A 12,264-nucleotide genomic window follows, 5' to 3' on the forward strand; every position below is an offset into this window, starting at 1 on the left:
AGCCAGTGGTGAGGACCGTGAATCCACCACAGGAGAGTGGTGAGTAGGACCACACAGGAGAGGCTGTTTGCAAGGAGGCCATGGGTACGGGGCTGCATTTAAAGGGGGAAGGTGAGGAGGTAGGATGACATAGGAATTTCCCCTTTTTTGGTAACTGTGCCTGGTTGTAAGTAAGTAGTCCATTGGTCAGTTAGGGCCTGTGGATATTTTGAGGTTTCCCCATGGACCTGCCTGTATCCAGCCAGGTGCTTGCTGTGGGCCCCTTCTATGCCTATTTGCCTAAAAGCAGCCTCTACACAGAGGTCTGATTTAAGTAGTAAAGTACTTTAGGGATAAAACTCAATGGTAGATGGAAGGGAACCCTTGAGAGGCTATTTTTAAAGTGATGGGGGAGTCACTGAGGGTTATCGAGCAGGAGTGGAAAAGGATCAGGTTGCTCCCTTCCATAGCTTCTGCTGATTGCACAGTAATTGAGCACAGTCACTGAAAAGACAACAGCATTAAAAAAAAAATGGGGGCCTAAATGCTCCATCTTAGGAATTCTCCAAAATTCCCTTTTCACTCTTTATAAATTGGGGTTAATTCTTTCCTCCAAAACTAATGTGAGGATTGTATAAGATAGTATGTAAATTACCTAGCATTATCTCATTTCATTCTTAAAACAACCCCTCCTCATTTATTTCTCATGACTCATTTAATTATCTTATTTCATTTCATTCCCATACCTCCTTGGAACTCTGGGGTGTAGAGGTCTGCTTTATCAGGCTCTTACCTTCCAGGCCTTTCCATTTGCTGTATCACTGAAGACATCCATGATGATGATAATTTTTACAACAGGCCAGGCAATTTGTTAAGTGCTGTACATCCACTGGCTCACTTAAATCCCACAAAATTATTAATATTCCCATTTAGTTGATACGGACTCTGAGATTCAGACAGTGTGCTTCGCCCAAGGTCACCCAGCAATTAAATGAGGCAAGGCTTGTCTTCAAACCCTGGCTTATCTAGCTCAACCACCTGTGCTCGTAACTATTAACCATACAACGAGCCTTTTCTGCGAGGTCTGCTCGCTGGGCTGCTGCCTTCCAAGCACTTTGTCGGGCCTTCTGTTGGGAATACTGACAGCAGAGCACTGGAGTCAGGCTGACCAGTCAGTCTCTCTCACTAAACTGAGTCCCCGAGGGCCAAGAACTTGTCTCGGTCCCCTTTGCTCCCCCAGCAGCGTGCACTGTGTTTGGCACAGTCTGGGCTCTTCATTCGTTCTTTCTGCAAATACACGGAGTGTCTGCTATGAACCACGCGCTACACTCGTCTTAGGGACATATGACGGTCTTGCCAACAATGACCCCTTTGGTACCAGGACGGACAGGATGTAATTTTAACATTGGGTAAGCACTGTCATAGGTACATACATGTACGGTACAAGGGACTGCAAAGTCTGGGCAGGATTTCACACAGATTCACAGAGAAAAGCGAAGAGAACAATGACAACTTTCTTCTCAAGAACGCGAGGGTGCACCTTGTGACCGACCCTTGTGATTTTCTTGAAATTTCCCCTGAGCTGCTTCCCTACGTGATGTTTACAGCATCGAGGGTTAGGAGGCCCACAGACTGGCCCCGCGGTACAGAGGACGCCTTTTGTCGGGTTTGCGGAATTCCCAGAGGGAGGGTTAGGCAGGCGGCTGCGCCCCTCCGGAGAGAAAACTGCGTTACTGCAAGCTCGCGCCAGTCGCCGGGGTTGCCGCGGTACACCGGAGCCTGCTTCCTCGGCGCTCGCATTCCCGCAGAACTTCAGACCGCGGTCAGGCGCGCTGGGGCAGACGAGGGCCGTTTCCCGCAGACAGTTAAACCCTCCACGAAGCGCTGATCTGGAGCTGGAATTTTGGAACTTTGATAAACGTGTAAAGAACGAATGGATGACGAATGACCATCGAGCTCGCGGTTGCCAAGAAGCTGAAGAACGTCTGTGACGTCAGGATCGTCACAAAAAGGAGGAGGGGGAAAGAAACTCTCGGGATGGTCCGAGAACGGTATTTGCACAGCCAACAAGATGCAAGACGAACTCCGGCCACCGCTTCCAGCGCCCGGAGCCCCCAGAGAAGCCCAGGAGCGGCGCTTCCGGGACCAAGGCTGGGGGCGGGGCCACGCAGGGGCGGGGCTACGGAAGCCGAGCGGGCTCCGAGGTCTCTGGCGGAGGAAGTGTGCGCAGGCCTGCGGCGCTGGGCGGGCTCAAGCCCTTCCCCGCGGACCCACGGCGCTCCCACCCACGTCCGCATTTATATTCGCCGTCGCCGGGTTCCGGGGCGGACGCAGGGTTTTAGTCGCTAGGCGTTCTGTGTTGGTTCAGTGCGGTGAGGCGTGTCGTCGGGCGCCTGCTGGCCGGTTGAGCGCCTGCCCTCCGGGCCGCCCGCGCGGGTATTCGGGCATCAGCCCAGCTCCTGCTCGTGTTCCCCGTCCGGTCCGGGGTTTCCGGGCACCGCTTCGACGGCGGCTTCGCCGGACCTGCAGACCGGGTCGCAGCCCGAGCCCCAAGCGGACGGAGTCATGAGGCACCTGCCGTATTTCTGCCGCGGCCAGGTGGTGCGGGGCTTCGGCCGCGGCTCCAAGCAGCTGGGCATCCCCACAGGTGAGCGCCGGAGGTCGCGGGGCCCCCTCTCCCCGCCTCGGCTCCCGGGCTTGGGTCCAGTGGGACGTCAGACGCGGGACTTGGGGCTGCCGGCAGAGGTGACGCCCTTCCCTTCGCTCGGTTCTTGCTTCGTTGAGCCGGAGGACCTTTGGTCAGATTGAGGAAGCCGTCCTTACCCACGCTCGGGGGTTACCGGGGGTCGGGCTGCAGCGGGGGTGAGGGCAGAAAGCCGAGCTGAGTTTTGGGATCCCCCTTTCCCGCCTCTTTATCCAACCAAGCTAGCGCTGCCAGGCATGGCACGCGTCATCCCCATTAGGAAACGTAATGTTGAACCAGATTGGTTTTAAAATCTCCAATTTTTTTGTTCTCTTTGTATGTCTGGTTAGCAACTGGATGAGAATCAGGTATCTTTTTTGGTCTGTCTACATCGGTTTCAGTAGTCAGGACCTGACTGTGTGAGTAATTCATTCTTAAAAATACATACCAGGGTTGTCGCTGGTCTTTGAGTTTGGGACCTAGCCGTGTTTATTTTGAAAATAAGAATCGTTTGAAGAGCTTCTGAACCTCCTTAAGAAAGACCAGGTCTGGGTGGGGGTGGGGGGAATAAACACAACACACAGCTGTTCATGCACCTGTTTTCATCTACTTCAAGAGTGTGTATGTCGGTGTTTTTGTTTTTTGGAGAGTTGTATACATTTAATTGTTCTTAACCTTGCCACATGAAGAGGAGGAAAAAAGCCCATGCCAGACTATAGAACGGTGGGATTCGTAGTCATAGGCAGGATTCCAGGAAACTTAAGAGCGGAATGATGTAGGTTAGCCTTCGTGCGATTTTTATAAATATTTGCTATGAAACTGTTAACACTCAGAATATTTATTTCTGTTATTTAGCTAATTTTCCGGAACAAGTAGTTGATAATCTTCCAGCCGATGTATCCACTGGCATTTATTATGGCTGGGCCAGTGTTGGAAGTGGAGACGTTCATAAGATGGTGGTGAGCATAGGATGGAACCCATACTACAAGAATACAAAAAAGTCTATGGTAAGCATTATATTTAGGACTGTCTCTGGAAACGGGGTAGTAATTTAACGTAATGCTCGGTTTTAGATGCACATAGAAATCATCAGTGGTACTCAACATAGTCCAAATTACTAGAATTTTTGGCAGTTTTCTTGAAGGATTTTCCAGTGAAGTGTTGAGTTACTGTTTGGATTAACTCTTCATCCTTTGACTTTCAAAGTGAATCTCTTACAAAATAAAGTGAGTCCCTTGTCAAAGGGGGAGTATAATTGGATTGTGCTTTCTGATCATTCTGTTAATCTCTGCCTTTTCATTGGAAAGTTCAGTCCATTTACATTTAAGCTAATGACCAATAAGGAGGGACTTCTCCCATTTTGCTGTTTTCTATAGGCCTTACAGCTTTTTTGTCTGTTATTTCTTCCATTACTACCTTTTGTTTAATTTTTTTTTTTATAGTGACACATTTTGATTCCTTTATTTCCTTTTGTGTCTTTTCTATAGGATTTGTGTATGTGTGCTTGTGGTTACCGCGAGGAGTGCATGTGACTTTCTACAGTTATAAAATCTATTTTGGATTTATGACAGTTTAATAGTACATAAAAACTCACAAATTACATCCATATACGTTGTGTGCCCAATAAAAACAGTAATATGTTTTATGCATTTATTTTTTAAATCACATAGAAAATAAAAAGTGGAGTTTCAAGCCATAATTGCAATATTAATTTTCATAGCTGTCCATGTATACCAGGGGCACCTGGTAGCTCAGTGGGTTGAACATCCAACTCTTGATTTCGGCTCAGGTCATGATGTCAACATGGTGAGATCGAGTACCTTGTCAGCTCTGTGCTGGGCAAGGAGTCTGCTTCAGATTCTCTATTTCCCTCTTCTACATTCCCCCTTAAAAAAACAAACGAATTACTTAAGAGCATGTTTGAGAGATGAAGTTGCGCTTGCTACAGTTAATATGGTTCCTTCACCCTTTAATTACTTGCTCACGCTGCTGAGATAGAACTGCTTACTCCATAGATGGTGCTGTCTAATAAAATTGCAAGGTGATGCTTTTTTTTTCCCCCCTCTTAAACTACTTGGAAGGTGTACCCTTCTGTTCTTTTCGCAGTACCCATGCCACTTAAGAGCTTAATATGCTAGATAGGGCTGGATCTTGATCAGGTTAAGTGTGTGGAAAAACAGAGTAGATCTAAATTTAGTCCTTGAAGAGTTTGCAGAAGCGTGTCACAGTTGGAAAACCATAGGGCTAAGTTCTGGTACAAACTGTAGAAATGGCCCAGAATTGCTTAACATTGTGTTCAGGATTTCTTGCTTTTGAGTATTAAGGATGTGGGAATTATTTGGAATAGATAAGGAAAAGAACTACTGAGAGAATACAAAATCATTTTCTGTAGATTGGGAGGAAATGAAAAGGAGAGGGAAAGCTATTCTATGACAAATTTCAGGTAACAGGACTATGACTGTAGCAAGCCCAAGTCCTGCCAGAATTAGAAGAAACTCAGTTTTCTATTGGTAGGAGGTTCATACTTTTCAGGTTTTATTTTTTTCTTTGGTTGCCAATATCGGACATCTATGATGTGCCTGTTTCAGTCTTTTCCCCTTTAAAAAAAAAAAATGGATTGGTTCTTTTAATTAACTTTAAAAGTTCTTATTATGTCCGAGATCTGATTGCTTTGTTGTCGTATGTATTGCAAATATTGTTGCCTTCTCTATTGGTTTTTTTTTTGTTTGTTGTAATGGTGTGGTGTCTTTGAAGAACAGAGGTTCTTAATGCTAATATAATCTAATTCATCATTTCTCTTAATGGTTAGTGCCTTTTAATAGCCCATCTAAGGAAACCTTGCCTACTCTAGGTCATTCCGATACTCTTCTTCGTTTTCTTCTAAGAACTTGGCTTAAACTTTTCTCATCAAATTGGTTTTTGAGTATGGGGCAAAGTAAGGGTCAAAATTAATTTTTTCCCATATGGATATTGAGTCTGCCCATTTATTGAAATACCATTTTTTTCATGACCGTGCTGCACTGTCACCTTGATCATAAACCCTGTGACTTTATATGTGTGAGTCTAAAATGTACTCATACAGACTTGGTTTCCTAGTCTGTCTTTGGGTCATTATCACATTGTCTTTATTTCTATAGCTTTTATAATAGGTCTTGCTATCTAACTGTGTAAGTCCTCTACTTTTGTTTTCAAGATTTTGGAGGGATAATTTCAACCTTCCACATTTCCTTACAAATTTTGGAATCACTTGATACTTTCCATCATTAAAAAAGCAAAAAAAACACTAGGATTTTGACAGGGGTGGCATGAAATATGTAGGTGAATTTAGGAAGAGTAGACATCTTTACCATTTTTCTTGGTGATGTTTTGTAAGGATCAGTGTTGATGTTTCTGTTTTAAGTATCACTTCATGTATTAGATTTTCTAAAGTCCTGCACAAAATATGCCTCTGTCTCTTAAGTTTCACGTTTCTAGATGGTTTAAAGTTCTCTGCATCCACCCTAGCCCAGTCTCTAGAATTTGGATTGCAGATTATCATCTACCTCCTCCACCGTTTTGCTTCAACCTGTCCTGTACCCATTTGTCAACATCATTCCTTGATCAGGATCCTACATTGGCTCTTCTGCCTGCATGTCCATCTTCAGCTCTGCCTAACCCTCACACGTTTCCGTAACATGGAGTGTGTCACAGACATATGGATCCTGATTAACCTTAGAAATGGTTCTTTTAATAGTAACATCTCTTAACACTTTGCTCCTTACTTGGCAGTGTCTCGACATGGGTGTTTGTTTTTGCTTTTTATGGGTTTTTTTGCCTTGATAAGACTTAATCACTTTGCATGTTAGTTTTTTTAAGGATTTTATTTAAAAATAAAAGCAATCTCTGCCAGTGTGGGTGCACCCAATGTGGGGCTCAAACTCAAACCCTGAAATCAAGTTGTGTGCTCCACCAACTGAGCCAACTAGGCACCCCTGCATGTTAGTTTGTGTTTTTTTTTTAAAGATTTGATTTGAGAGAGAAGGAGCACAGAGGGAGATTGAAAGGAAGAAGCAGACTCCATGCTGAGCAGAGAGCCCAACATGAGGCTCCATCCCAGGAGCCCAAGATCATGACCTGAGCTGAAGGCAGATGCTTAACCAACTCAGCCACCCAGGTGCCCCCCCAACTTTTGTTTTTGTTTTTGTTTTTTTTTGTTTTTTTAGTATACAAACAGCAAATCATACCAGATTTGTGGTATAACATCTGCCTTACTTAGTTATAATGTTTATATGTAAGGTCAGGGGCAGGAACAGAACTGATGAAAGAATTTGGGAAAAAACTGCACTTAGATTTTAACCTGTCTTTAAAATTTTATTAAGGGTTGCAGCAGCTCTTTCTGCCCAGGAGTCCTGTCCCCATGCTTTAATAAAATCACCTTTTTGCACTAAATAAATAAATAAATAAATAAATAAAATCAAAATAAAATTTATTAAGGGTTGATTGTTACATTTAAGTTATGCCCACCATAAATGTGGAGATATATTTCAAATTTCAGATACTCTGTAATTTCATGGTAATCTTTTTCACGTTTCTTAATTCTAGGAAACTCATATCATGCATACCTTCAAAGAGGACTTTTATGGGGAGATCCTCAATGTGGCCATTCTTGGCTACCTAAGACCGGAAAAGAACTTTGATTCTTTAGGTAAGTTGTGCTTAGGTCTTCTGAAGTATTACTGCAGCTATTTCTGCTGCTTCTCCCAGTAACAGCATGGCAGGAGAGAGAACATTCGAGCATTTATTCTGTGCCTTACATGTTTCACTTCCACCAAAACATATGAGGAATTCTTTTGCCCCTTTCACAGGTGAGGAAATTGGCAGAGAGGGGTTAAGTAATTTGCGTAGGGTCACATCAGTATGTGGTGGGGCCTAGATTCAAACCCACCAGGCTGGCTGCTTCTCTCCCAACAGTGTGAAGTTAGTGAAATCTTTTTCCTTCTCATATTTTAAGGAATAAGTGAGAATGAATACTGAGAGGAGTAATCGTTGCTTTGCAGTGCTTGACGTGTAAGAAACTAAATCGGTACTTGAAGCAAGTGGTATCAAGTATGTTAGTATAGTGTGGCTGTTTCAGTTCTACTGTAGAATTTGATAAATGTGGATACCGAAGAGGCTTGATCATGAGTATTTGTTCCATTTGGTATTTGTGACATAGCTTCGTGCTAATGCCCTTCTCTAAGAAATTGCAAGAAGATCAGGTACGTCTTTTGTAGACCATTGACTTTTACTTAAGTCTGGAAGAAGGGATGAAACAAACATTTACTGTGTAGCTGCTCTGTGCTAAAGACACTGCCAGCCTGCGGGTTTTTAGGAGTCCGAGCAAAGGGGTAGTAAGAGTGTAGCAGCAGTTTTTCATCGTTTCCCTGTTCTGTTTTCTCTGCAGAGTCCCTTATTTCAGCAATTCAAGCTGATATTGAGGAAGCTAAGAAACGACTAGATTTACCAGAACATTTGAAATTCAAAGAAGACAATTTCTTCCAGGTTCCTAAAGGCAAAATAATGAATGGCCACTGATAAAAAAAAAAAAAATCACCTTATTCTTATTTATTCATTTACTGTTTTCTAATATTTTACTGCTCACAACTTCTCTGTCATTATATTTTGAAAATCAGACATTTTCTTACAGCTGTGAATTAGTTTAAACAGTACAGTGTCTTTACCACGTTATGTTTCAACCATTCAAATCAAACCCATCATGCTATAGTACTAAAGTGATTCATTTTAAAGATCAGGATTCTTTTTGATGTAATATGTTGATTAAAATGTACCACTAGAAAGGTCTTAAGTGTCTTAAAATGGAAATGAAAATGTATATAAGTATGGGTAAAAAGGCAAGTCATGAGATTTGAGAACTAGTAATTCTCATGGTGCCCACTAGTACATATATACTTGTGTAGTGTGTACTGCTCAGTAGGGCAAGCTTAGCAAAGTAAATGTATTCAACAGAGGTGTGAGAGTTGATTATAAACCGAAGGGGAAAAATCCAGACTTTATATTTTTGATATTTTGTGCATTAATATATTGTTGCCAACATGTAGACATGTGAATTTTTTTTTTCCTCTTGTGTGAAGTTTCATTGTGGTTAGTCATTTCCTTTATGAGGTCAGATCATTGCTTTGTGTTCATTTTGTTTTACAGCTGCCTCAGTTCTAACTGGTCTAGATTCCCTCTCATCATTTGTTTGTTTCCCTCCTGAAGCAGTAAAATGAGTGCTTTTCTAATCTCTAGCTCTCATTTTTGTGTTGTATGACACTTCTCCGTTTTAAGAGCAGATGTTCAGTATTTTTCTTAACTTTGGTTCTTTTCCCTTGGAAAATTGTCCATGTCTTTTTTTTTTTCCTATCCCATTTAGAATGCCCTACAACTAACTGTTCATTTAGACAAAAGATTGCATCTATATCTACCATTCCATCCCTTCACTATATAAAGTGATTAAGTGCATACCTGTATTGCATTTTAGGAAAAATACACCAAAACTTCATTAGGTTTCCTCAAGTTTAACTGAGCACACAACCGTTCATTTATATATACCAGTTTCTTAAATAACACAAAACATTTGTTTTTCCCCCTGGGGAAACCATTTAAGAGCCAATTAAATTATGAAAGTTATTTATTTTTAATGTAATTACATATTCCTGAGCAAATGTAAACTGTTGGAGCTGTGTACGCACAATGTAATTCAATGCTAAACAGTGCTTGTAGCTTGGGGGAAAGGCATTAATAATTAGGTTTTAGTTACATAATCCTCATACTATGCATTTTTTCTTCCTCCTGACAAATAATTTTCGGCTACTTGAGACTCTGATTTGGCAGAAAGTTGAAATTGGGTATTTAGGAGATTAAGATTACAGATTGTTTGGGCCTCTGAAACAGTACGTGGCATTATTGTTCACTTAAGCACCAGATTTGGAGTGGGGAAGGAGAGCAGAAGTATGAAGAAGGTCATTTTAAAAGTAACTCATTATAAATCATTTTCCCTGATCTGCATAGAGAACAGATTTTAAGAAAAATAAAAGTATTTGGAAAAACACCTGAAACATCCAGAGAAAGGGGAAGCATGGATATCTTTAGCTGGATTGTGTTTTGCTTTTTGTTTTATGAATTTACAGCAAACAAGATTGTATGTGACTTTCTTTTATAAAAAGATTGAGAAAATATAATTTAACGTTAGAGATGCTATACTTGAAAGAAGCCACAGTTATTAGTGGCTTTAGAAAGCAAAAATAAAAACAGACATGGAAAGTGTAAAAACAGGTTTGTGTTTGAATAGCCCGCTGCTAATTATGTCCTCATTAAATGTGTGAAGTTTGATATTGTCACCTTACAATTTGAAAATCGTATATTGTGAGGTGTAAGAGCCAATAGTGTCTACACTTCTTAAAGTTTTATATTAAGTATGTATTATAAGAAATGGCAGTAGTACCATTTTTGATTAATCTGATTTCAGGCCTTGAAATAAATCTTATCTAAGTGATGTTTCTTCCCCCGTGTCAGTTTGTCTGTGTGTAGGTTCCTCATTGGCCGCCTGGCGGTCCCTTGCGGGTGTTTTTGAGGGCCTGACTGGCGAGATGCCGCTGGAGGGGGAACCTGCGTGCATAATAGTTCTAGAACCAGGGGCTTTGCCTCGACAAGCCCCTATTGATGCCTGCAGCACAGGTTTATTGGGAGAGCATTCTGTTCTTTTTTTTTTTCTTTTAAGATTTTATTTATTTATTTAGAGAGCGCAAGCTGGGAGAGGGGCAGAAAGAGAAAATCTCAAGCATACTCCACGCTGAGTCCAGAACCAGACACGGGGCTGGATCCCACAGCCCTGAGATCACGACCTGAGCCGAGATCAAGGGTCAGATGCTTAACCCACCTGAGCCTCCCAGGTGCCCCAGTTCATAGGGTGTCAGTTCTCAAAAGCCTACTTTCTGAGGGTGAGGGTCCCCATTATATTTTTAGTCCTAAGAGCCGGAGGAATAGAAGTCTGAGTTCCCTTCCATAACTCCTGCTCCAAAACAGGATTCTGCTGTCTTGGTGACTAGAGTCCCTCAGAACTCCCGCTTGTGTCTAGTGTATGCGGGGACACACACGTGTTCTTCCCGCGCTCCTCTCCAGTGCTGGGGACCGTGGGGGCTCACGCGTTGGCAGCTACGGCTGCTGTTGTAACAGCTGGGATCAGGGAGACGTAAGCCGGAAGATTGCTTAGAACTTGGGAGGACCGTTTTGCTTTCCTGGTAAAAGTGCCAGCCTTTGGGGCACCTGGGTGGCTCAGTGGGTTAAGCCGCTGCCTTCGGCTCAGGTCATGATCTCAGGGTCCTGGGGTCGAGTCCCGCATCGGGCTCTCTGCTCAGCAGGGAGCCTGCTTCCCCTCTCTCTCTCTGTCTGCCTCTCCGTCTACTTGTGATTTCTCTCTATCAAATAAATAAAATCTTTAAAAAAAAAAAAAAAAAAAAAAAAAAAAAGTGCCAGCCTTTTCCTGTCTCCCCATCCCCCTGCCCCACTCCCCTGACTTGGGAAATGGACGTGAGGCTGACAGAGGAGATCCAGTCTGACCGTCAGAGACCGAGATGGGAAATAAATGTGCCCCGCAAAGAGATGCCATCAGAAGCAAGAGCAGAAACGAATTCTAGGACCAGCTCTACCATGACAGGTAGAAGGATTATCAGATAGAATTTGAAATGACTTTAATATGTGTAAAGAAATGAGTGTTAAAAACTGGTAAAATAAGGGTCAATAATAATTGGGTAGAGAGAAGTTAGGTGAGGGATGACGAAATAAAGGGGATTAAGAGAGGTACAAGCTTTCAGTTCTAGGATAAGTCACAGAGATGGAAAGTATAGCGCAGGGAATATACTTAAGGTCTGATTACAGATGGTGACTGCACTTAATGGTGGAGAGCACTAGTAATGTACAGAATTGTTGAATCAGTCAGTGTGATGTACACCTGAAACTAATGTAACACCATATATTAAGTAAATTCATTATAGCTTTATTAGGGTATGATTGACAACAAATTGCACATATTTGAATTTTATGACTTGGTAAGTTGATATATGGATACACAGGTAAAATCAATGTCAGGAGAATAAATACCACACCCCCTCCCAATAAAACCTGGGGAGGATAGGCATGGATTTAAAGTGGTTATTCTTATCTTCAAATCTGGAGTGTCCAGGTGAATTTATGTGTTTACTCTTTTAGTTGAAGTTGTAGATGATTGCAAGATGCCAGCACTGGATGGGAAGTTAATTTTTTGTGCCCGCCTCCCCAAATTCACATGTTGAAGTCTTAGCACCCAGTGTGTGAGCAGGTGGGACCTTTGCCGGGGGTAGAGCTGTCATGAATGGGCTTGCCCTTAGAAAAAGTTACTCCAGAGAACTTTTCGTTCTTTCTGCCATGTGAGGACGAGGACGCAAGGAGAAGTCAGCAGTCTGCGACCCAGGAAGCATCTCACCAGAGCGTAACCATGTTGGCTCAGACTTCCAGCCTCCAGAACTGTGAGAAATAAGTTTCTGTTCTCTATAAGTCACTCAGTCTTGGGGTATTTTGTTATAGAAGCCTGGACAGAGGAACCCTGG

The 12,264-nt window shown here is 42.6% G+C and overlaps 1 protein-coding gene across 1 annotated transcript; it reads left to right on the forward strand.

Annotated features, from left to right (window-relative positions):
- Positions 1–2,217: 2,217 nt before the first annotated feature.
- Positions 2,218–10,175, forward strand: RFK (riboflavin kinase). The gene is made up of 4 exons (XM_004772130.3): positions 2,218–2,626; positions 3,518–3,669; positions 7,244–7,346; positions 8,085–10,175. Exons 1-4 carry the CDS (start codon positions 2,545–2,547, stop codon positions 8,213–8,215), a joined length of 468 nt encoding a protein of 155 aa, XP_004772187.1. The 5' UTR covers positions 2,218–2,544; the 3' UTR covers positions 8,216–10,175.
- The last annotated feature ends 2,089 nt before the right edge of the window (positions 10,176–12,264 follow it).

This window comes from Mustela putorius, unplaced genomic scaffold (assembly GCF_011764305.1).
Source record: "Mustela putorius furo isolate JIRA1106 unplaced genomic scaffold, ASM1176430v1.1 tig00000854_pilon_pilon_pilon, whole genome shotgun sequence".
NCBI lineage: Eukaryota > Metazoa > Chordata > Mammalia > Carnivora > Mustelidae > Mustela > Mustela putorius.